The sequence below is a fragment of the Colias philodice genome, chromosome 9 (genome assembly GCF_061535455.1).
Source record: "Colias philodice isolate Cphi_HAF_F1 chromosome 9, ilColPhil1 Martin Lab GWU primary, whole genome shotgun sequence".
Classification (NCBI taxonomy): domain Eukaryota; kingdom Metazoa; phylum Arthropoda; class Insecta; order Lepidoptera; family Pieridae; genus Colias; species Colias philodice.
Genome location: NC_143094.1, coordinates 11,296,121 through 11,324,019, shown reverse-complemented (window position 1 = coordinate 11,324,019; position 27,899 = coordinate 11,296,121). Strand labels below are relative to the sequence as shown.

General features: G+C 31.6%; 1 protein-coding gene and 1 long non-coding RNA gene across 4 annotated transcripts in view; one reads left to right on the top strand and one right to left on the bottom strand.

The window, feature by feature from the left end:
- Positions 1 to 27,899, bottom strand: part of LOC149486146 (uncharacterized) — a 117,161-nt gene that overhangs the window by 5,799 nt on the left and 83,463 nt on the right. For all 3 annotated transcript variants that reach the window (XM_089699489.1, XM_089699491.1, XM_089699490.1), the window contains 2 exons: positions 11,229 to 11,429; positions 2,450 to 2,716 (listed from right to left, as the gene is read on the bottom strand). In XM_089699489.1, coding sequence (XP_089555615.1) covers positions 2,450 to 2,716; positions 11,229 to 11,429 — 468 coding nt within the window. The remainder of the gene's footprint in view (positions 1 to 2,449; positions 2,717 to 11,228; positions 11,430 to 27,899) is intronic.
- Positions 69 to 27,663, top strand: LOC149486147 (uncharacterized). Its single transcript, XR_016316105.1, has 2 exons — positions 69 to 433; positions 26,245 to 27,663. It is a non-coding gene; the product is annotated as an uncharacterized LOC149486147 (long non-coding RNA).

The window sequence follows — 27,899 nt, the reverse complement described above, 5'->3', positions numbered from 1 at the left end:
AAAAAAATTTGGAAAATCCAAAAGTGCACGCCTCATAATTTTTTTTTAATAAATATTTATTATTTATTATTTTTGTTTATTTAATAACAATTAAACCACATCGAATCAGACCCTGAAAAATGAAAGGGTTCTATTCCTGAGCATACTCAAGCGTAAGAGAAAAAAAAAGACTCGATTAGTAAAGTATTTCGGTCGCTATCGTGTTAACAAGAAAAAGGATCCGCACATACAGACACACGGACGTCCAAGACAGAACTTTTTTAAACTGTTTTTTAACTAGTTTAAATAACAAAAATGACATCAAAAATATCATGAACGTTAAAAATAGTGTTTTTTCTTAATATGTGTGTGTATGTATTATCTTACAAGTGCAATGTATGATACATAAAGACATTTTAAGTTTGAAAAATCAGATGTTTTGCGCGAAGTGACAGTAGTACCCACCTCAACGCTTCGCTTATGAGGCGTGCAATAACCATCAACAAATATAGTTCACTTTCCAAATAAAATCAAACAATAGAGTACTTTCACATTCACCCAATTAGTTAAGTGACGCTGACGACTTAAAACTATTGTACCGTTATTTCTACGAAAAGGGCCATAAAGACAATAGGTAGGTCAGAGACAAAATAACCATTGTAATAAAAATATAAAGACATTCCCATTATTACAATTTTTTATAACAAAAAGTGGGTCCAAAATCTTATCTATTTCAAAATTAATACCGTTTCAATCATTAGGGTAACCACTACTTATTTTTAATGGATTTTTTAAGAGACATCCCCATATATTTACCTGAATAAAGTACACACCTACAACGTTTTAGTATTTACCAAAAATAGCATATTGATACAAGAACATAAAATTTCATAATTGAATGTTTTCACAATATCCTTTCGTGACATTCGTCCAGTCATTCCTTTTCATTATTGTTTATAGTTCAGGTAAAAATGAACCACTGTTTATACATAGTTTTCAACACAATTAAACCATTAAATGATTCATTATTTTAGCCGTCTGTCGCAAGGGCTTTGTTTGGCAGCGGATCAGTAACAAAAGTACAATGAACGGAAGTATGTGAATTAGTAATGACAATTATTAATTTATTAGGCGTCGATTGTACGGTACATTGACCTCCCATGAATGAAAAAATGTGTCATGGTATACCAACTCTAGGGTACCTATACCATAAATAAATGTTAAGCAGTCTTTTAATTACCGATACAATATTATAGTTAAGTATAAAGATTTTTTAATTATGTAGAGTTATTATTTTAAGTAATCCTGAGAAAGCTTTGAAATAAATAGCTTATAAGAATGTATGCATAGATATTTATACGCAACGTCGATCGGATCTGGATTAAATGTACTTATATTATATTTTGGATTAGCAGCTTACGTGCTAATCCATATTTTTTTCACTATTATTTTATTTTAAAAAGGTAAACACATAAACACCGAATTAGCAATCTTCGTTATTAAAATACAATAAACTATTAAGTATTTATTAGAGAGAAAATAATTAATTTATATATTATCTGTAAATATACATCTAATTAATAATACAGATAGTAATCATGTTTCTTTTAACCATCTTTAAATGGGTAGTTACGGCGGAAAAATAAAGCATTGTGTAAGAGCTAATTCCTTCCGTATAAGAATAGACTATAGCAAGCTAATTTGAAAATAAACACAATATATATTTATTATTCATTATTGAGTATAATTGTAGCAATTGTTCTTGTGTCCTTACAGTAATTACCGTTAGTAACTGCTTTAGATAACTTTTAGCGTATTAGTAAATTAATTTGTTTGTTTCTCAATGTTAAATAATTGAAAATTTGTAAATAAAATAATCTGGCCAATTTGACCTAGTTTCGACCTTCAAACGAATACCGAGTTTGTGATAGTTAATTACAAAATAAAGTATTATTAATTAATATTATTCGTATGAAATATTAAGTCAAACAATGAGCTCCATGCAATAATCAAGTCCGTCCATCAAGTTTTTGCGTTGATTTTTTATCATAAACTAATTATTTTAATACTTCTTAAAGCTTAGCACTGAAAATTAAATTTATTCTTTATTATGACTGAGAAAATAAAATAATATTACTTATTATAATTTAAGCAATTCGACGCAACCACTCCTACACAGAATAAAAAAATAATATTTATTTGCCAAAGTATTCTTAATCTTTTATTAATCTAACTAACTACGTTCGTATATTTTCAAAACAAATTTTTTCCTACTAGAGAATTTCTTCACATTACAGATCTTCGCGAAGCATTGTACAACACCGCGTATCGCAATCTCCTAATTTTATCTCCCTTCTTTGTAACTTCCATTGTTAATTTTGAAATACATAAATGATTAACAAGACAATTTTATTACCATAAACATTGTTTTCTATTTTCGAAAAAAAAAAACTTTCCCGCTAAAACTCACCATTCATGATGGTTATCCACGAACGCTGACATCGGCGACACATGCACGGTATACGTGTCATTCGCGGAATATTCAAACAGGCCATAGTACGGGTTGAACAGTTCCCGTGATAGAAGGAAGAAGAATTCTCGGCTGGGGCCTCCATAGTCCAGGCCTTCTTCGCCATCCCATACTACGCATAGCTTGCCCTTCTGTAACTCTTTCTTGCTGCAGGACATGATGCGACGGAACGCGTCTTCGAGGAGGTGTTCACGGCGTATGTGTAACCTGGAATGTGCGTGGTTATACATTAGCTCTATGTTTATAGCGATTATATGTATGGATTGTGGTATTTTTTTCTATTATAATTTCTTGAAGAATTAAAAAACTCCCTAAAAAGTATGGGAAAACTGCAACATAGTTATGTAGAGCTATTTTCATGGTCGGTAGGTGTTTTCGAATTATTTCAGTAAATTCGAACTTTAAAAAGTTTAGGAAACTTTAGAAAGATGATTGAATTTGTAAAATGAAATAATTTCTTTAAGGTGATTGCTACGATCTGTTCCCAGCCAATATCCCGCTAGATGGCGCTGAATTCTACATTTCTAGTTTATTTGAGTTTTTGCGTAATTGGAAAAGATTAAGGTCGTAGGAATAGTCATGGCGGTTACTGAATATTATATTTTATTGAAATATGTCATATCATTGCCTTAAAATCCACCCAATTCGGTAAAAAAATGCATTATAACATCTGTCATTGCATACAGGGTCGTTTACACACACAGACGTATACAAAAATGATAAAGATTTAAGTCTAGATGGCGTGAATGTAAAACAAGTAGGATTGTTATAAAAATAAAAGTTATATTTGTTGGCGTAAACTATTTTGTTGTAATTTTGGGAAATAAATAATGTCAAAATTGATTACAATAAAACGCAGTTTTATTTTATTACCTAGGTACATTACACTATTGTTTTTTTTTTTATCAAAACATGTATTTGAAGTAGCAAATATGATATTATGCTGATCCAAGCATTTTCACTCAAAACTAATATCACTAGTGATTTGTAAAAGTAAATTATTTCAATATACATTTCATAACCAACAAGTAAGAATAATTATTCATACAACAACAAATCAAAAACACTATTTACTATGGAAAAAAAACCAGGAAGGTGAAAAACATATTTACGATTTCGATGCACTCGACTTTTAGTAAAATAATAGGTAAAAATATTATTATGGTTTTGATCACAGACATATCTGTGGTTTTGATTTTAGCTACTAGTATCAGAAAGCTGCGTGTTCAATGCACGTCGGGGTCCCACAACTGTGGAGGAAGGAAGGTAGAATACCTCCATCGAATAAGTGAAGTTTCTCGACATACTCGATTTGCCGGCCGGCCTCAATGAAGATTGTCCGAAAGTTGTATATGTGCTCTGTAACGAAAAAATTTCGCTAGCGCGATTCAGAGTGAGGTGTCGTACAATATACCTAATGAAGTTTTTCATCTTTTTATTTTACTGCAAATACAAAATAAAAATTAAACAATGGTAATGTAAATTCTAAACAAACTACTACCAAAATACAATTAGAACAAAAATCATTTGACTTGTTTATTTCACCCAGAGGCCAGAGGCGGCTCGTGACAAAATTGTATAGGTGTTCACTTGAAATCTTAGATCATTAAGTAATGGATGGAGTACGCTGGCAAATGTACTAACTAAACTTTCTGCTGAATTTGGTGCGGGGAGGGCAACTCACACTATTGAAACACAATCACACATTCACAAAAATAATTTGTGTCACGAAAGTCGTAAAAATTTACGACCTTTTAAGCGACGAGTTTTTAAATTCAACTCTATCCCTAAGTTCATAAAGATTAAATTTGTATTTCATTCCAAGTTGTCTCGTGGGGAGTGTGGTTCAATATCGCGTTCTAAATTCAACTTTATAACTTAGATCATAAAGATTAAATTTGTATTTCTTTAAAAGATAGTCTCGTAAGGAATGCGGTTCATTATCGCGTTTTAAATTCAACTTTCTCTCTTAGTAGATAAAGATTAAATTTGTATATTTTCTTTCCATGATAGTCTCGTCTCTTTCTCTCTCGAAACATGACTCGATTATTTGTCTTGATCATATCGCTAAACGATACATCGACGATTATTAGAAATTGCATTTAATTAGAAATGTACGTTAAAAAATAAAAAAATATACACAAATTAAAGGTTATTCCATCTTTTTTAATATTCGACATGTTTGAATTGCTTCTGCAAGACTTGACAGTGCAAAACGGCATTTTTAGCGGAGCACTCGCAGACGTCCTTTCGATGTTTTACGAATACGCAGAGTGTTTGTAATCGATTACGCAAGTAGTTTTTATGAAAGCATAAGATTTTTCGATTCGAATAATCTTATACCTCAGCAAAAGGGGAAACGCCTGCGAGTGTTATCCATTACTTAATGATCTAAGCTTGAAATAAAACAACGAAAATACAATAGCGTTCGGGATGATTTATTACAAAAAAATGAGCACCACATTTTATAAATGTCTATAACACTAAAAATTACAAAGTACAGGCTATTTCAAAACGAATTCAATGACTAGGTATCAATAATTAGTAAATCACCGAATTTGCATTCGCGAGCGTAGGTATCCATAGTGTTTGTCACTGACGGTCACTGACCTCTATAACTTATAGTTATAGAGGTCAGTGGTGTTTGTTGTGTAAACATGTATGTATTTGAGTAGTTAGTAGCATATTATATTCTGAATTTCTGATCCATGCCTATTCACTCAAAACTAATAACACTAATGATTTGTAACAGTAAATTATTTCAATAGGTAGGTATTTGAACATTTCCCAACAAGACGTAAGAATAATTATTCGTAGGTATACAAGATACAATAACAAATCTAATACACTATTTATTATTTTATTATTTACTAGCGGTCCGCCCCGGCTTCGCCCGTGGTACATGTTTACGTTTTCTCTCCATAAGAAGTAATAGCTAGAGAGCTAGCGCAAAGCTACCTGTATGTATTTGACCAGACCTGGATTTTTGTGTGTTGATTCCCCTATACCTACTATACATGAGATGAGGAGTCACTAAGCCCAGAGTGGTGGACGGGGCGCGCGCTTAGGTAAGACAGGTGGAAATTTTTGGCGAACTTTGAAACCATTTGACCACGTCTGCCATTTTGATATTTGAAAATAGATTATTATTACTATCGGAAAATAACAATGGCAGACCATTATCACGCGGATAACATTCTGGCAGACACTTATGAAAGTGCTGAAAAAAATACAATTTTGAAAGTATTTGACCAGATCTGCCATTCATATATTTTATTTATTAGGGTCTTAAAAACTTATTTTCGAAACGGCAGACATTTTCATTGCGTACAGACTTCAGCAGACAACAAAACTTTACAGACTTCAGCAGTCAACAAGACTTAGCTTCTACATGGTCAGATGTATATATGTATTACGTTCCCTGACCTTACATCAATGATTTACTTTATTAATGTTTTTATGGTCATTTACATTTAATTTTGAAAACTATGGAATAAAATTTATAAATTTGATGATACAAAACTAAATATACATTTGTAAAGAATCTCAAATATAAAGTTGTGTTGCAAATAACAAATCATCATTTAAATATTTAGTTTATTTCTTTATTTAAGAAACAATTAACAATTACAAAACAACATAAAAAAACACGCATGCATTTATTGAAATGTTCATTCATCATCACTATCGTATGGCGTTGTGTGACTCGTCTTCATAATCCATTGAATCGGATTCTGTAAAAGTAAAACGTAAATTATATAATAAAAGAAATGAGTCATTATAAACTTACCTAGTAAGGCAATGCCTTTGATGTCGCACGATGCCGCCGCGCCGCCAGTGTAGGTACTTCTGCTGCTACATGAAAATATGCTAGGGTTGCAACAAATGGGAAATAAAACAATTGTGATTATTACTATTATGATGTAATCATTTATTCATATTATGTACATTCAAAACAATTGCTATTATTAAATCTGATGTAATTATTTTTTCATAAATATATAATTATTATTAATTACATAATATATTGCACTGTGAAATATTTACGTATCACTTTATTTTTGATGTTCTTAATTGTCTTTTATAAAATTTAAGTGACGCATTCGCATTGGGATCAACAATCCGATAAGAAAAGAATGGAGACAACATATACATAGCTTTGATTTCAATTCTACAGATACAAAATATACAATCTATCTAAAATGATACAACGGATGTTTCCTGCGTTTTCTCGTCAAAATACCGAAACAACGTAATTATTGTATAGTAGTTGGGCGTGAAAGTAAAAAAACAAATGAAAAGTGTTTTCCATATGATTATTTATTAAATTTACGCGATTAAGAATAATTTCAACGATACAATTTAGTAACCGAGAATTCAGAGGATTAAAGAAAATACCTGCCTGATCATTTTATCAAACTCTAAAAGAATTATGGTTATTTCGCATCACTCGGTTTATTAGTTTGGTAATAATTATTAAAGGTAGTTACAACCCTAGCCATTGAGTCGAACGGTAGGCAACACAATATCGACTTTGTGCGGGTACATATGGTACATTTCTTCTTGCTGTGAAGCGTAATTATTATTATTAAGATTTTTAGGCTATTTTGAATCAGCTGTTCTAATTTAATTCTAGAAATTTATTAAAACGTGATTTTTTTAAAAAGTATATTATGAGTTTATAAATACCTCAACCAATAGTTATTGTGTCCTATCCTCATTTCTTTATATCTTGGTAGTTAACTAAAGTGTTAAATTTACATAACCTCAACAACAACATTTACACTGCCACTGCACTAAAACTAAACTAACTAGCTCTCTAGCTATAAGAACCATCCTCGTACTTCAAGGGATATAATAAAAAAAGAATTATCGAAATCGGTTCAGCCGTTCTCGAGTTATGCGCTTACCAACACATTTTGCGATTCATTTTTATATATAAGACTAGCGGTCCGCCCCGGCTTCGCCCGTGGTACATGTTTACGTTTTCTCTACATAAGAACCATCCTCGTACTTCAAGGAATATAATAAAAAAAGAATTATCGAAATCGGTTCAGCCGTTCTCGAGTTATGCGCTTACCAACACATTTTGCGATTCATTTATATATATATACTAGCGGTCCGCCCCGGCTTCGCCCGTGGTACATAATATTTACGTTTTCTCTACATAAAAACCATCCTCGTACTTCAAGGAATATAATAAAAAAAGAATGATCGAAATCGGTTCAGCCGTTCTCGAGTTATGCGCTTACCAAGTACCAACACATTTTGCGATTCATTTTTATATATAAGATAAGATTATGTGAAAATAACCAGGAAGGTGAAAAACATATTTACGAAAACATAGTAACATAATATGGCTGTCGCTACAATAATTATATTTCAATTTTATCTTTTTATACCTAGTAGAACTGGCCGACGAATAAAAAAAATCGTATTAGAATAAATACAATAAATTACGGAACAAAAAAAGGATTGTAACTGAATTAGGTATGTTTGTTTCTGGGCGCACCGTTTTCGACGACGCGACGCGCGACGTAAGCGTATAGGTATAGGTACCTACTTTGCTAAAACAAACTAATAAAATTGTGTGTCTGTCTGAAAATTCGGAAAAGCATATTTTGCAAGTTTGTAATTACTTTGATAGTTTACCGATTTATAATAATTGTAATTGTAATTGTATAATATATAATTTGCAATGTGGTGAAATTTCATAAAAATCACGGGCCAATTTTTTGTTTTGAATCCCACCGAAAATATAATTGCGTTATTAGAATAATTAATTACTATACCTACCCACGATCAATTATTACAATATAGTCTCAAATGCATACTAGAGAAATATTGCAATTTGATTCAATTAAAATGCATAGCATACAAAAATAAATTCACAACACAAGAAATTCCGCGCGCAAATCATAGCGCGTGTCAATGAAATCAAGAATGTTTTATATCAAGCCGACGCGGACGACGACGCGACGCCGAACAAAAGTACCTACGACGGACGACCACGCTTCGAGTTGCCAAACAACATGAGTAATAAATTGTTTACAAAAAAAAAAAGTTTTCCATTTTTCTGTATGAGTAGACAGAACTTCAAAACGCCACCTGCTACGGTTTATATTATGAACGATTGTTATAAAAATAAAAGTTATATTTGTTGGTGTAAACTATTTTATTGATCAATAATTTTGGAATTTAAAATTGTCAACATTGATTACAATAAAACGCAGTTTTATTTTATTACACTATTGTTTTTTTTATCAAAACATGTATTTGAAGTACCATATAATATTATGCTGATCCAAGCATTTTCACTCAAAACTTATATCACTAATGATTTGTAAAAGTAAATTATTTCAATATACATTTCATAACCAACATGTAAGAATAATTATTATTATTCCTACCTACAACAACAAACCTAAAACACTATTTACTATGGGAAAATAACCAGGAAGGTGAAAAACATATTATTATTTACGATTTCGACGCACTCGACTTTTAGTAAAATATAGTAGGGAAACATAATATTATGGTTTTGATTTTTGCTACTAGTATAAGAAAACTGCGTGTTCAAACTACTTGTTTGTCTGTCTGAAAATTCGGAAGTACTTTGGTAGTTTACCGATTTATAATAATATTGTATATATCGTTGTTTAAAAAATATTCAAACACAATAAAATATGATATATGTACTGATTTATCACTGGTTTCAGTGATGAACTGATGAGTCAATTATAGCCACTATACTTTCGTCATACGTGTGTATGATTGATGTGATTTGCAACGTGGTGATATTTCAGAAAAATCACGGGTCAAATTGTCCCACCGAAAATATAACTGCGTTATAAGAATAACTATACCTACGATAAATTATACATAATACAATATAGTCTCAAATGCATACTAGTGAAATATTTTATTTGAATCAATAAAATAAAAAAATAAATAAAAAATAATAATAATACAAAAATAAATTCACAACACAAGAAAATCCGCGCGCAAATCATAGCGCGTGACAATGAAATCAAGAACTTTCGAGCCGACGCGGACGACGAAGGAGCCTAACAAAAGTACCTACAATCATAGGCGGCTCGTGACAAAATTGTATGGCCGTGTTCACTTGAAATAAAACAACGAAAATAGGTACCTACAATAGCGTTAGCAGTACAAAAAAAATGAGCACCACATTATAAATGTCTATTTATACACTAAAAATTATAGAGTATTTCAAAACGAATTCAATTATTATTTAGCAATAATTAGAAAATCCCCGAATTTGCATTCGTGATCGTATTCATAGTGTTTGTCTACACTAATATTATAAAGAGGAAAACTTTGTTTGTTTGTTTGATTGTAATGAATAGGCTCATAAACTACTGGACATTTTACCAATGTTTGCAAGTTTGTGATTACTTTGATAGTTTACCGATTTATAATAATTGTATACTTATATCATTGTTTAAAAATATTCAAACACAATATGATATAGGTACTGATTTATCACTGGTTTCAGTGATGAACTGATGAGTCAATGTTAGCCACAATACTAATCACTTTCGTCATACATGTGTATGAACTATGATTGATGTGATTTGCAATGTGGTGAAATTTCATAAAAATCACGGGCCAATTTTTTGTTTTGAATCCCACCGAAAATACATATATTACTAATTGCGTTATTAGAATAATTAATTACTATACCCACGATCAATTATTACAATTTACAATATAGTCTCAAATGCATACTAGAGAAACATTGCAATTTGAATCAATTAAAATGCATAGCATACAAAAATAAATTCACAACACAAGAAATTCCGCGCGCAAATCATAGCGCGTGTCAATGAAATCAAGAATGTAATTTTATATCAAGCCGACGAGCGACGACGCCGAACTAAAGTACCTACAGTACCATTTACCTTCAGTGTACAATACAGTTTACAGACCTACGACGGACGAACAATAATGAGTAATAAATAAAAAAAAACATAGTTTCTAAGGTCATTAGTTTTATTTTATTTTATTGTTATTTTCTTTGAACGATTGGAAATGAAATTACTCAATTTTTACACAGAACTTTGATTTATTAGAATTATGCTCATTATGCATAAGATAACGAACGCGAATGCACGACATCTAGCGCGTCAATGTCTAAACATCGCCTTTCGTTTAGACATTGACGCGCTAGATCTGTAATAAGTATATAGTCTATGCGCTAGATGTCGTGCTTTATGTCGTGTTTCGCTTGGCAAAAGTCACGCACACTACTGTAGAAGTGTCAAATTTTTCCGGTATTTTACTGTTGTTTTTCTAAGTAAATATTGTAAATTATTGATTAAAAAGGTCGAACGCGCACACATTTCATTATAGAGAAGTGATAAAATGATTAGTTTTAAAGAAATAGTGTCTGTGTTAAGTGTTTAGAGGTAATCAAAAATGTATGGAGGGACGGTCGGAACATCAACCTTAAGTATATTTAGAAAAAATGTAGTACTTAACAAGGTTACATATTATAGTTTACATATTTTTTTCCATAGTTATGAGGTGATGAATCTAAATGTTCTAAAGGGTATATAAAATAAAATATGGAGGTATTCTTCATACTTAAATTACTTGTTTCTTTAAATCTACACTTCTTACTTAAAAGAATCACATCATCAATTCAAAAACCATAAAATCAATCTCTAATTTTGGCAGGGTCAGTTACACTCACTTCAACTTCCCCGGGCCCTGTCCGTATCCCTTGCTCTCCAGCTTCCTATAGAAGGCCCGGAGCTTCGCCTCGAAGTCCCTCCGCTGCGGCGCGGGGGCCCGCGTGCTGCGTGCGGCGGCGGGCGACGCGGCGGGTGAAGGAGCCGCGCTGGCCCCGCAGCCAGACGCCGGCACGTAGCTCATGATCTCCTGCTCGAACAGGCTGGAAGTAGAAACTGGTTGTTAGAACGTATATTATGATAGAAAAAGCAGTTCTAAATTTATAGAAGACGGCTAGTGGTAAGAGCGGTTTTTCAGGAGACTGCAAAATACGGAGGACTTTTTCCTTCACGAATACATTTAGTGTATTACTTTGTGTACTAAATTTATTCGTCTTAAATATAACTACTACGTAGTTATACGTAGAGCACTTTTCATATACATAGGGATGCTGGGACGCTAGGGATTTGCGAATTATTTCAGTAAATTCGAACTTACAAAAAGCAATTATGATATATCATTTTATTTCAACGATTAGTACGGACTTTTGTTTTCCTAAATGTATTTCAATGATCAAAATATATTCATTGGCTTGTAGTCAGCATTAGGTACTTAGAATAACTAATTCAAAGTAATTCATATGCTTTCAGAACACCTTCTCTATTATGAATCTTAATTACGTGATCATGCTTTATTACCAAATACACAGAGCTTCTAATTCTCCATTGTTTTACGTACTCATAAAGTCATAACCTAACATAAAAGTAAAAGTGGCCACTTGATAAAGTTTTAACGTAACCTTAACCAAGATGATCGCCAAGTGTGAAAGTGGTTAACCAGAGCGTGCAACATTAAGACAATGAGAGATACTACGTTATAATTTCGCAGTTGCTAATTGCGAATGTGAGCGCTATATTATTACACTTTTTAATCGTTTTTCTGACTTGGATAAGGAAGTTGTTAAAACGCATTTAGTGGCGTACGATCACGTCAAACGGTGATTTAGAAGTATCGAATTGTATTACCATGTGGTTACAAATAATTTTATATCATAATTGGAAATGTAAGTATTGTATATTAAATTGCAATTGTTAAATACTTCCTATATCCTTGACCGCTGTTATATATGTATATAAATTACTTTAAAACAGAAACATGTAACAAATATTTCGAAGTAAAATTACCCTTACAGCCTTTAGATTATTCCTAAGTCTCGTTTATATTTATCTCTATATATAATGGTATATTTATATATACATAGAATGAATTATACACCGACAATTTCCTTTAAAATTATCTTAGAGCTGTCGGTAAGGTACAACGTACCGTAAAGATCCAAAAAGAGGAAGGTGGGCTACCATAAAGATTGCTATCCATGGAAATATAGTTCTATTCTTTAATAGTTTTGTTCCATTTGAAAGGCATATGCGGTTTTAAGAGGAAGAAATTTAGATTCGTATAATAAATGCAAATATTTGCTACGAATTTACGCTTCACCCACAAAATAAAGTTAGATGGAGTCCTCGAATGTATAACCTTTTAACAAAACGAAGTTAAAACTAACAGCAGATGAAATATGGGATAAGAATTTCTATGGAGAATTATTAGCTCTATCGCAATAATGAGAAATAGACGCGGATTTAGCTATAAGAAGCTAGTTTATTTATAAAGCATATTACTGAAGTGGAATGGGAGCTTAAACAAAGACAAAGTGAGTGCTTTGGGCCAGTTATACCTATAATCGATTAGAATGGAGATTTAGTACAGACCTGCTCTGCAACGATTAATAGTACAAGAAAATATGAATAATGCACAAATTGCATATAAGGTCATTAATTTTAAAATGTTTTTTTTTAACAAAATTATTTTTAAAATTAATATAGTGTAGTGACAATTGCTTTCGTTAGGAGTGATAGAGATATTAATATTAATAAATCACTTAAAAAATAAATAATCTACAAGGTATGTAATTAAAAATACTTAAGGCTAATTAAAGGAAGCCCTCAAGGTATATGGCATAACATATTTGTAGGTCAAACAAAAAAAAAAAAAAAATTACGTATTACAATTTGTTGCTTATCTATGCAAATCTATTATAAAAGTAATACAAAAAAAAAATCATTTTTCAAACTGGCGGGATATCCGCTTTACAATCCAAAACTACCTATGTCGAAATTTTGCAAAAACCTTCTACTAGTTATTGTTACTTATTTAACAAATTATATAACCGTGAATAAAAAATAAAACTTTAATTATTATTTATGTCAAACTCTAATTAAGATTTGACACATTTATGTACAAATAAATAAACATTCAACTTTGAATTACAAATAAGGTCAAATATAAATTTATAAAAAACTTTTAGAAATATTCATACAATATAATAACTAATATTATTCACAAAGGTAATTACAAAATCAGTAGAAATAACGAGACTTCGGAATTATTCCATGAGAAAATCACCCAGGATGTCGGTCTGCGCAATCATTGTAACCATTGAAGTTAAATATCCTGTATTTTACATCGGTATTTTAAATGATAATGATCTGTAGAGGCAAGACAAGATTCAATACTGACGGTTTAAATATTGTAAATTAGTTCAATCACGCCATTGATGTAATTTATATACCTAGTAATTATAGTATATTACTGTACATGATCAAATAAAAATGAACTCTAACTTTGGGTCTTGAAGCATCTTTAATTACTGTTAAATAACATAAAAATTGGGATTCATATTATCGCGTCTAGAGTTACGTTTTATCTTCGAAAGAAGTCGTCTTCGAAAATTATAATTGCAAAGTGAATGGATGGTTATATGTTATAAAGTGTTCTTTTAAAGTCTTTAAAAATAAATATAGACCACTTTATATTAGGACCACGGAGCAAATCCGGGGGCCGAAGCTAGTGTTCAAAGAAATGTTCTGTAAAGTGCTGTACAGAATGCTATTTTTATCACTGGGCCTATAAAACTTATACACACTTACCCAGTGCTCTTAATTAGCTATATCGTCATAAACGCATTAAGAATGGTCGCGAAACAGCAGACCAAACAAAATTCGGCGCATGCACTAACCAATAACAATTTGACCCTTTTATAGGCCGGCCTTGAAACCAATATGGTATTCAAATGATTGTCGCGAAGGATTATACCGCTATTAACATGCTTCTTTTAATTCAGATGGCTTTATTAGATCTGTTTTGGTTAGATAATAGTTTACATATGCTATGAATAATAATAGCGACGTACGTAGTAATATAATTAAAGAATGGTTAGTTTAAAACTGTAAATGATTTTTTTTAATATATTATCAACAACATAGTTATAACAGAGTACTCTAGTTTATTTTTATTAGTTTCGTCTACTTATGCTTTATAAAAAATTATTTAATTCGTAATGTCAATATTTAATGTCTTTGCATCCACGCTAAAAAAAATAAGAACCATATATTTACTCTATGGTACCTATATTACACAATTCCAAATTCAAAATTGATCTTAGAAACGTGAAAGAAGAATTAAACCGGGCGTACATCGTGGTCATTATACAGGCATCCGGCATATCCCGATCATATATCATTGAGATGGCACCAATTTCCAAAACCTAATGACTATAGGAGGCATTCCCCTAAGGGCGCACGCGCTATGGAGCCTCCGGCGTGTATGCCTCCTCAAACAAACCCACAAACAATCAAATTATAACCTTATTCTATCCTTTTAAGGTCTAATTTTGTAAAAACGTGTTGGGCAACAGGTGTTCGCTTTGAAAGCAGGGTCTACGACCATGACGGTTGGAAATAACGTTTCATCCCGATGTCTTGACATCTTGATTCTTTTACTGTTGTATCTTATCAAACTTTAATTTAATTATTAGGGTATCGTTTCTATTACTGCGAGATTTTATCGGATTGAGTTTTAAAGTGTCCATCATGAAATATGTAGAATGATATTATTATAGTTTTATTTTTAACTTTTTTATTATTTAAGTCAAGATGTTTTTCTGTCTGAGATTATATCTACTTAATTACCCTTTATTATAATATAAATTACGCAATTATTAGCATATTTATAACGCAAGTGCAAAATACTTTTTTGGGGCATGGATATTTATTAACTGACAAACGTATTTGCCAAATGTTACTCAACCACGCTAAAGATAATAATTGTAAGACCCGGAAATGAATAAATAAAGAGTAAAAACACCTGCATTTCCCTCAGTGGAACAGCTTGCAAAAATACACCCTTTCCTTATTTAATTGAGGGGAATTTATTATAGATAATGATTTCCTATATAAAAAATATAATACCTACTTGCAGAACGGCTAAAATGTGTAAAGCTCAAGTGAAATAAACTTTTTAAGGTTATTCTTTACTGAACCGTTGATAGCATGTTATTCACCTAATACAATATAATGTTGAAAAATGATAATCACAGATCCCTGAGCTAGATTCCTCCCGTGATTAGGGAAGATAATAATCTGTAATAATACTAATAAAGCCACGCTTACGGCGTCGTTCTGTTATCATTATACACCGATATTAAAATTTAGACCTCGGGAAAAATTGAGAAAGCCATATATATGAAGACATCTAAACATAGACCATTTATTTGTGCTTCGTTAGACGTTAATTTTGTGTAACTGCCTTATTATTTAACTTTTATTTATTTAAATGTTAATATAAAGTAGTAGCTATGACAACTGTGCAAAACATTCGAAATAGAGAGAATAAAATTAAAATTCTTCCTTCCATCAATATTAGCGTAAAATATTGAAACAGCAGTACAAAGCAAACAAGGGACGAGCCGAAATTGACAACAAAATATTGACACGTAGGTATCCAATTGTTATTATTAAAATAAAAGATATTAAATTATGTAAGAGGCGACATTGGCTCGACCTCAGCCAAAATCGACCCGAATACGTGCTTAATATTGTTACAAATTACTTCCTCTGGTGGTGCTGACGAAAACAAAAGACTAGCACTCACAAAGAGCGGGCCTTGAGATCTGAAATCTTGACACTTCACACAAATTATGTAAGTGGCTTCAATCTACAATAACACAAAACATTTGGACGTATCGAATCCGCGCCCGTGTTTGCTTTACCGTCGAACTAGAGAATATAGTTCATTCTTTAATACTCATTGAATGTTCTTAGAAAATATTATATGGTATATAAGGTGTTATTGATACATATTTTTGAAACATTTGCTCATTTACATTATTGGAATTTGGAAACTAGCTCTCAGACCGCGGCTTCGTCCGCTTTGTCTAAAACTTAAGGGTGCGTATAAAGCAAAATTACCAATCTTCTATTAGATGATACGTGTAATATTCAAGACCAAATCTAAAAAATAAAATATATAGGGAATATATAAATATAAGGGAATACTCAAGTACGCCAATTATAACTAAGTACCCTATAAATTACGTGTAGGCAAAACTTTGAGATAAGTGTAAGTGTAAATTAAAACTAACTTGGCTATCTAATTTTTATCACGTATTTATTTTACCAAAAATATTTTAGTACTTACGCATTATGTTTACCGACGTCATAATAATATAGTAATAGTCATCATATTAATATTAGCTTGATAATGATGACGTATGTAAACATAATATAAAACGCATAATTAGTATGTATTATCGAAATAAACAGAGCAAGGTATTACAAATATCTCAGAATTACAGTAATTAGCCATATGATATTATGTATAGATCCTTCTTACGTAACTCATTTGAAACTTAACAGAAGGTCTAATTTGGATAATCGCTGCTAATTATGCATTTTAATCTTCTCAGAGTATTTTTGAGATGTTTCTAAGTCTTTTTTGTTATTTTAAAACGAATAATACTTAAAATTTAGTAAAATAATTAGAGGATTGTATATTCCAAATTTAATGAATTTATCAGATTAAACGTGGCTATTTTACAAAAGTAAAATAATTTTCTACGAATATTAAATTTTTTGGACATGAATTGAAAAAAAACATTATAAAAGTTAATTCATACTCGACAGTACAACATTTAAACAATTTAAAACATAAAAGAAACCAGTTGATATCTGTAAGTCTTCTTTAATTAAATGTTTCATTGTAGTTTTAAATCTACAATTAAGCAGTTTGCATATAAAGTGGGGGTCTCGCTTGAGTGGTCCCATCGCCCATGGCGTCCCACATTGTATGACTTCCTGCCACGTATGTAAATTCAATGTATAAAGAACAAAATACTAAAATACGTATATTGATTGTAATCGTTATGGTAACGAGCGGTAAGAGCTCTTTGAGATTTAAAAATATCACTCTACTTTTGGTCTAAGCTGTGGTGAACTGCTGTATTTAGTAGAAAAATATCAATCGAACTTTTGTCGTAGTTAATACAGACAATTAATAATGGATTATAATTTATAAGACATGTAATTTTAAAATTCTCTAAATACTCTATTTACACATTTGGCGCAGTAAGTAGAGTTTATTGCATCAACTCTACATTATTGAGTAACGTCATGGGCGGCGACTATCACCTACCATCAAGTGGGTCGCCTGCTCCATTGCCGGGGTTGCAATAAAAAAAAAATCTGTGCTTTACGAACTATAAATGTCACAAAAACTTTATAACATAGATGGCAACACATGTACAACTTTATAAATAAAAAAAACCCACGCGAGGATAATAAAAATGGGCAATAAATAATACAGTTGAGCGCGTGTTGCTGAAAAACTTATACAATATATTTGAAGCTTTTTGAGCTTTATCTCTATACTTTTAAGTTATAAAATAGCATGTTATGTTTGGTGTTACATATTGGCGTGACGTGGTCAATTCGGGCACACTAATTCTCATTGCATTTGCATTATAATGATAATTTGTTCAAACCTTGGCTCTGACATTGTTTACATGAACGTAAAACGCCGGTTTCTTGTTTCCAAATTGTATTTCATTGATTGAATTCTAGAACAATAATTTATTTTAACGGAATTTTCCATTGATTCCATATCCAGCTTCCTGTTAATTATAACCATGAGTTTATGGTTTATTGAAACTTCTTACAAATAATAATTGATTGATTAAAAATTCAGTTTACTTTAACAAATATAAAGATATAATATCTCAAAGCATCTAATCAAATAACAATTTTTTTGCAACAATTTCATAAAACCTTTTAAACTAAAAATAAAGTTGATTTACGAGCGAAATGAGTAGAGTGTGGATAAAGGTTGATTAAGGTTTAAATATAAATTATCCGTTCACCCTTAATTAATTTGCGACCGGCCTCTATCATTATAACACATTAGGATGCCGGCATTGTAATCTATATTTTATATTCGTAATACGTTAAAAGAATATTATTAAATTACCTTAACCCCATTCGATACGAATTAATGAAATTATCAAGTATTTATAGCTAATGCAAAAATAGAGGGTAGATTCGAAACGGCGCGGAAAGGTCAGTGTCTAACCGTTTATAGACTTGGATGAATATTATTATTAGGTATTTATTTTTGAATTATTTATTTAAATGAAACAAAGTAAAGTAAACAGTTACATCTATAAATTGACAAGCTTTAATAAATGTTTTATGCAAAGTTTTTTAGAAAGGATGCCCTCGGTTCTACGGCTTGTTACGCACTAAAAGAACTTTTTAGAGCAAATTTAATTGATAGTTAAGTATTCTATGTATCGAGGGAGTTGTTTCATTGCATGTAGCGAATAAAGCTAATTTTTACGTTAGAAAAGCTGTTACTTTCATAGGTCTTATACCCATGTATTGATGACAATGATACCAAATATTTCTTTACAACATACACCTACTACAAAAGCTATAAACATAGCAAACAAATGTTATCACCAATACCTATATTTAAAGGCAAAGACAATGACCGATTGCGACACTCCTTCCTCAACAATTAAACATAGTAACGAAGTAGTTGTCTTTTATTACCCGCTGATAAGCCGATAATCCTATATGTAAACGATTTTGCGTTTTACATATAAGGTACAATAGTATATTGTATGTTGCGATGATTGCTAATAACGGTATGTTCAAATAGGTGTGCTTTTACTCAAATACGAATCATATATGGTGTGAGAAATTTCATTTTTCATATATGTCTATTTCATATTGCTTCAACATTATAGGTCTCTTAACTGTACTTTTTATTCACTCTCTAAATATGGAAGAAGCTTCTAAATTGATTAATTCAGGTTTCTATAAGATCAGTTCTAAATTCAGTCTATAAAATATATTGCATTTTATACTGTATGATGAATTTCGGTATCCTTAATTTTATAAAATTAAAATTCAAAAGAGAAAATGTCGTTAAGTAGCATGGATTACTATATTACCTACCATTGCATACATACAAAGTGACATGAGAAGATGCATTATTATATTGTTTTCAAAATGCATCTTCCATTCGATTAGATGCCTCAATACAACATTGTGACGTCACACAGATCGTCGATCGCAAGCAGTTTTCCTTGGACACACAACTCGGGTTTCACATCACAGGACATCATTCCGGTCCGCTCTCATTACACATTTTAATTGTGGGATAATTACTTTTACTGTCGCGACGCAAGAATGTTTTACTTTTTTGAGTTATGCTTGGATTCTCCGAATTGAAGTCCAAAGATCAAAATATTACTGCTAATGTAACGTTAATTTTTAGCCCAACTAAAAAATTTATACCGTTTTTAAACATTTACAAATTTTTTTGCAGTTTAGATATGAATTTAGGTTTTACTTAAATCAGTATGTATGGAAATAAACATCATAATATTATTATTTCCTCGAATAAGTAAGACCACAAAATACAGTGGACAAACGGTATGTTGTATAAAGATTTTAACTACGCTTGTCAACACTAATGTTTCTTTCTATCTAAATAGAATTAAACCGTGCAAAACTATTTAAAAACTTGAAAATGTTTACAAAAATAATGCTTCTTAAATTGGTTACATTTAGTCTAGAGTCTAGACATACTAATTGTACTTATTTATGAAGAACCTCTTGTAAGGCTAATCATCATAAGCGTTAACAATAGAACCTCTTAAACTTATCTTAAAAGGAATAAAATATAATTCTTATTTTTATCTTCGGAATGACAAACTGTTTCCTTTTGTACAAAATCACATGTCTATCACTATAATAAGGTACTTAAAAAATAGTTAACATAATAGAAGACAGCCAAAACGTATAGGAACTAGGCAAGCAAATTTCTACTTCAAAGTCTAGCCTGAAAAGCTCTATAGTAATACCATTGGATAAAAGATCGATTATATCCAGAGTAATGATTAAAAACGACAATTCTCCACACACAGTGTAATCCGTAACACGATGTTTGTCTTAAAACCGATTACCGGAACAAACTGACAAATAAAATGAAACGATAGCCTTTATTCCATAGAGGATAGAGTATAAATTGGTTTACCGCCAAGCTTAATAACACTAGTTCTAATATACTACATGCACGCAACGTACACTGGGAATTCTATATCTTTCATATAAATTATAAATTCAAGCATTATAATTTTTTTATCTACAACACTTTCAATTACTTCGGACACTATAATTGTTTTACCTAAACTCTAGCAAATTATTTGCGATCGATATTCATTGCAATTTTTATTATATCTTAGAGCTTAGATCTTAGAGAGATATCAAAGCACATAGTTCCCAACCGTCAAACTTATATTACAATTATTATCTACAGTTAAACCCTTAATACATATTGTAATCTTAAACACTCTTACTAGTTAGTTAGAAATATACCTACTAATCCCCAGTTAACCAGTGTCCTAAATCTCAAAATAAACCACCATTTATCGTCCCCACTGCGTTCCCATATAAAACGATTACAAGAACCATTATAGGTAAATTAGGGAAAGCTGGCATGTTCACAGTACTCACACTTATGCAATTTCACTTACAGTATGTTCAAAAATAAATGCGACTCTAGTTTCATTTTAGACTTGAATTGTAAAATGGGTGCGTTGTAGATATATATATATGCAAATATAATTACTTATGAAAGCTCTCATAATTTACCTGTAAAATTATAATTTAAAAGTAAATCAATTGATGAAGTTAATTATTTATTCTAATAATAATCAATTGGATAAAAGTATTAATAATCATTCAATTATCAAATAATAATTAAATTCCTGACTTTGGTCGAGTAAAGATATCTAAGAAATATATTATATTTGTAGTAAGTACGTAATACCTACCAATACGCGCTAACAAATATGTGTTACATGTTTATTGTATAATTTTCACTGCAATTAGACTTCTTCTAGAAGCACTTTTGAATCGTCATAACAGTTTAACAGTTTTAACAATTACCACCAATTCAGAAAGCAGTATCTATAGAGAAGAAGAAGAATCTATTTAATCATAATCGTAATCTTCTACTTCACTGTAACTTTCATCGCTCGAAGAACTCGATGTTTCGTTGTCGGAATTTCTTAATGTTATTATAAATGAGTCAGTGTAATTATTATCTACTTTTGGTTCTAATTGAATATATTTTTCCTCATGTTCTCGCGTCTTTCTCCAAACGTCACTAAACATATCCAGACTAATAGCATTTGCTTCCTTTCTAAATAATTCTTCCAAGTTAAAGTTCACATTTTGTGATGCTACTTTCCCTTTAATTATGCCCCATAGTAACTCTATTGGGTTGAGTTCTGGATGGTATGGGGGAAGGCGCAATACACTATGTCCATGATCTTTGAGGATTGCATCAAGTAGGTAAAAATTGTGTATAGTTTGGCTTATTTTTTTTAATAATGTGATAACTCTGATTATTAATTAGTAATTTGATTTTTGAAAAAAAAAATGCCGATTTTAGTTAAAATTTATATTTTTCTAACAAGATCCTTATCATCCAAATTTCCACCTTGGTGAGAAAAATTGACATTTCTAATGAAAATGAACAAAAAATTAAATGATTTTATTAAATACTGTAAAATAGTCTATAATTCTTCCATTTACTGTATCACAAAATTCTTCATAGATTTTTAGATATTCGTACTACACCAATTACATCAACCTGTATTTATAAACAATTGCAAAATATGACACATACATAGGCCGGGAGATACTGACACAAAATTTCGGGTCATTTGTAACAGAATGGCGGTTCTACAGAGGTCTTATTACGCAATGACTAAAAGAAAAATGATGGTCAGAACTCAGAACGCTGGTACCGGCGGACTAGTTGCGTGGGCGTTAGTCGAACTCGTCGGATAAATAGCGAAAGTCAAACAATTTGTAACACAAAAATTTTAGAATTCACCGATAGCCCATAAAAAAGATGTAGGCGGTAGTGTCATGCCATACTTTTCCGGTGTAACTTACAGCCCCCCATACCGACGCGATGCGTTGATTAAAAAAAAAACAATTCAAACATTTGTACCAGGCTAACTTTTGCACAGGTAATCATCATCGTGCAGACATTTACGAAAATCACCATGCCATACTTTTCGGACGATTCCAAATGGCCACCATACCGCCGAAAATCTGCAATAAAAATTTTTTTTCGCCAAACAATTTGTACCAGTATTGCATTTGGATTTTTGGAGAGTATTTGATAAAATGTGACCATTATTATATTTGCCATACTTCTAGTAGGGGGAAAAAGTGCTGCCATACTTGAAAATTAATTTATTCGTCACGTTTCAAAAATACGACTGTACAATACGTAAAATAATTTTTTACAGTATGGGATCATTATATTCTGTTTGTTTGTATACAATTCTACCTAGAAAAAAATATATTATTATACACATTCGCCACCTCCCACAGGTATGGCATTATCACACTTCTATTTATAATCATTCAGGAGTTGTTGAAATAAAAATGTAGGGTGGTACAAATCGTTTGGCGAGAAAAAAAAATTCAAAAATTTGCAGATTTTCCGCGGTATGTCGACCATTTGGAATCGTCCAAAAAGTATGGCATGGCGATTTTAGTAAATGGCTGCACGACGATGGTTACCTGTGCAAAAGTGAGCCCGGTACAAATGGTTGAATTGTTTTTTTTAAATCAACGCATTCACGTCGGTATGGCGGACTGTAAGTCACATCGTAACTGTATGGCATGACACTACCGCCTACATCTTTTTTAAGGGCTATCGGTAAATTCTAAAATTTTTGTGTTACAAATCGTTGGACTTTCGCTATTTATCCGACGAGTGTGACTAACGCCCACGCGACTAGTCCGCCGGTACCAGCGTTCTGACCATCATTTTTCTTTTTGTCATTGCGTACTAAGACCCCTCTAGACCGCCATCCTGTTACAAATGACCCGAAATTTTGTGTCAGTATCTCCCGGCCTAACATGTGCAATGTGTAAATGTGTTGACGTTCCAGCTCTTCTTAATATACCTATACTATTTACGAGTTTAACTCCGAAACAAATGACTATAGAGCACGAATAGACTCGATAGTTTTACGATTCTGTCAATTCATCTATCAATTAATCGATTGTAAATCACAACTTAGTTAGCTGTTTAGGATGAGCAAGGAATTTTCAACGAATTAAAAGCGTCCCTATTGAGCATCTTTCAATGTCTGTCTTCGTTTATTTGTGTATAAATCAATGAATTACTGCAGAAGACTGGAATCTCTTTCATTAATAGCAGTGAGTAAATTAAAAATAATTTAAATTATAGGTTTTATTTCACTTGAATTCTGACTTTATCAGCAACTGTCTTAAACGTATTGTGCTCGTGTAGGTCTTAGAATTTTGGCTATTTCCGTTAAATGTTGATAAGGAACCAGCTTATTCGTTGGAACAAATCTTTCATACATTGTTTCAGTTATCAAACAGGTATTTCTTATCATCATTACAAATTTATTTAAAAGACGATGATTAAAAAGTATAACCTACACCTATTTTAGTATAAATAATACCTATTCTTTACTTAATTTTACATAGAAAAATGGTTACATACATATTTACTTTTTACTTGTCAGGAATAAAAAAGCTCTCGAAATAAAGAAAAGTATCACCACAATAATAATTTTTGGAGCCAACGGAAGCTTTTATAAGGGTTTCGTTAAAATACACTTGTTTCCAATTTCGAGTTACCTGCGCTACCTTTCTTTGCTTTCTAAAATGAGCTAGGACATTAAAGTTGATGGACAAAATACCGAAAGGGTAAATTAAAAAACTGTTATCCTAATCTCCTGTGGCCTGTGCCGTCGGCTATTTTAAAATAAATCTTTGAATGAATATGTTTCCGACGTATCTATTCAAATATACCGCGCTCGTAATAAGATATTTTCTATTTGCTTTATTCGGAATGATTAAAATATCGGATGATTGCTTGTTTATAAATATAAACAATATAATAATGTGTACTTTAACTGTTAGTTCCTTGATTGAAACTTTTAAGTACTAACAGTTAATAACATATTCTTGTATGTTCTGAGTATGAAATAAGTTTTCCATCAAACTTTTCCATTTCATTCCATTCGTACTAATTATAATACTTTCATATGTATATATCTAATCATTACATTACTTGACGTGACCAAAGTAACTAAATTATATACTCCGAACAAATTGCGGTTGAAACCCATCATTTGCGGATGCTGATTGAAAAACCCAAATCATCCAATGGCAGAGTACAGTTATTGAAATGGTAAAAAAAAATCTAAAGGTCACTTTGTCCAGAGATAAAATTTAATCGTAACAGAAGCTATAGAAGATATAAAACAAGTTGTTATTAACCAGAATATAATCATAATTTTTCTTTCCCTAGTTACCAGATTTTGACGATACAAAAATTACAAATCCTTTGCATTCCGTGCAGTTAATCGACATTATACTAACCACATAAAATAACCACGGAGGCGATAAAGTAGCGGATGCGAATAACAACATAATAAGGGCTGGTGTAACCTCTCGTCATTACATCGTAATTAAACAGCTAATCAGCACGCTATCTAACGAGGACAATAGACGATTAGTTGCTAAACCGTGAGATAACATGCTCGTATAACCGTACCATTGTTTACATGTAATGTAAATAAACATTCGACCACAACCTAATCAATTCAAATACGTCCAATTTCTCTCATTTTCCCAAACTCCAAGTCTACATCAAATGTCTTTTTATAGCATTCTGACCTCATTCGACGATGAAATATGAGGAGAAAGCGAAGTACATTTAAATTGTTGGTAACGTAATTAGAATATAACGTGAGAGTACAAAACAATGGTCCAATGACCAAAATTAACGAGACACGTTATATAATATTTGCATGCGAGTAATTGAGTGTAGTGTGAGAACAGTAGATAAAGCTCATCGTAGGATTACGCGAAAGTCCCTCTAACGTGCGAATAGATGCTCTTGCGCAAGTAGACGCACAGCTCTAACAGGCCTTTATTTCCGCTTGATAAATTGCCGAGATTGTAGGAATATGTTACACGTATGAATGTAAATGTTTCTACTGTACATTTTAGCGGATGAATTATTTAAATTAGATCTTTTGAACTATCTCTACACACATCAGATTGTATCTGACGTTTTGAATTTCGTGTCGGTACGGTTTGTTTTCATTTACAATATTTTTAATGGAATTATTTATAAAAATACGTGTTTTTTTACAGAATTTTTTACTTTGTATATAATTTATTTTCTTAATAAAAATAATACCCAATTTTTTATTGTGATTTTTGCAGTATAGAGAAGGTTACTTACAGACTGAAAACGACGCCGAAGGTCTTAGATATGACCCCCATGGTCTTCTTCCAACCCTTGACGAACTGGCGACGGCGCACCCCTCGGGGTGACACCGCGCGGTCCAACTCCTCGTAGGAGTTAATTTTGCCGGTTTCCACTATCTAACAAAACACTGCACAAGCGGCAACACAAACGTCATAATCCTTCATAGAACTCCAGGTCCCGACTACCTGCTTCTTTATAATGCATTCTATTGTCCCGTGCGAGTGTAAAACGTGTTTCGAGTAGTGGTGGGAGACGTGCGCTCGGCTGCGTGGTTCAAGCGATACTGAGCGTAGATACTACCACAGACTAATAATAATATACTACGTATACAACAGACGGTGCACTCCATACAAAAAAAGTTGCACTATGAATTTACGCAATTAAAGCGCCAGTGGGGAAATAACGTACTACGTGTTCGATTATATCTCTTAGTCTTTTGCTTTTAACACACTAGATGGCACGTTAAACACAGACTTGATGTTCTTTTCCTTCCAGAGCCACTAGATGGCACTAATGTAAATATATGTACACGTACCTTTTATTTTCAAGTCTTTGGCGTCAAGTGTCAACGTCAACTGTCAACATAATATTTTGTACCTACTCGGATTTTTAAATGTAAATACGATTCTCCACAAAAACATTGTAGACACAAGAAAGGGATTTCTACATTTGCTACTAAGAAGGATATGGGATCATGAAGGATTTCATCTGTTTTAATACCAGTAAAATGGAATGAGCGCCGTGGCCGTGACTGTGTTTGGTACATAAAGAATGACAAACATTCAACTTAAAATTATTATGAGTGCATTACGGGCAAGGGCACAATAAGTTGTCCTTTGACTTAGATGTACTTAATTTTAAGGAACACTAAAATGGATGGCTAGAATAGCTGGTATAATCGCATACATAGTATTTATTTCTAGTCTGTTGTATAAATAATCAAAGACTACAAAATATATAGTGAACTATGTCTTTAATATTAATTCTACAGTTTACAGTGTAGTGTGTAATCTATTGTATGTGTGCGTCTAGAATATATAGTCCTGTTGTTCTACAGTTTAAGCAGTTCAATACAAGCTTACAGTCGAGTCAAGTGTTTCATTAACCACCAACCATTGCATGGCAACCCTGCCAGTTTTGTAAATTGTAGTCTACCTAACCTGACTGTTGGTTTTGATTTGTATCACACAAAGAATACTATACCAAATTTCAAGAAATAAGAATTAAATATTTGATTAACTTTTACTAATATACAGGAGCTTATACATCAAACAAGACCAAAGCAGGGCTTTGGAGAAAGTGTGTATGGACAAAGACCACAATACATATGGTGCGGACAACTGCATGAAAAGCATGCAGTAAGGGACATTAAATAAATAAATAAAACACATATATTGTCAAGATCACAACACGAGATACATTTATAAACGAAGGAAAAACAAAAAGAAATAAAAAGAAAAATAATTAAATAAAAATAATCTTATTCCTAAGAACTGTAATGTGGCAGTGAGTGACCTGACAAATGGAGCCAACTCAGTATATGATGGCAAGGTGATTAATACCTTACCACCACTGATTTTCAGTGACCCCAAGTGACTATTGGAGTTTCAGTCTAGAATTGTATATAATGATAATTTAACATGAGTATATTATGTGAAAGATATATTTCTATTAATATGATAAATACTAATAAATAAATACATCAGTTAAAACATGATATACATATATATACATATATATATTATGTATAGGTAGATATAATATCAGTATGTAATTATGTATATACTTAATGTAAATAAATAAAATTAAATTATGTATATGTTACCGGAAATGTATGAAATCAAGGAATTGTATACAAATCCTAGTGGTCTAAGATCCGAATATAAGTCGAAATGCAACGGCGTGATAATAGAATGAGACCAATTTTATAATAAATTAAGTGTATTAA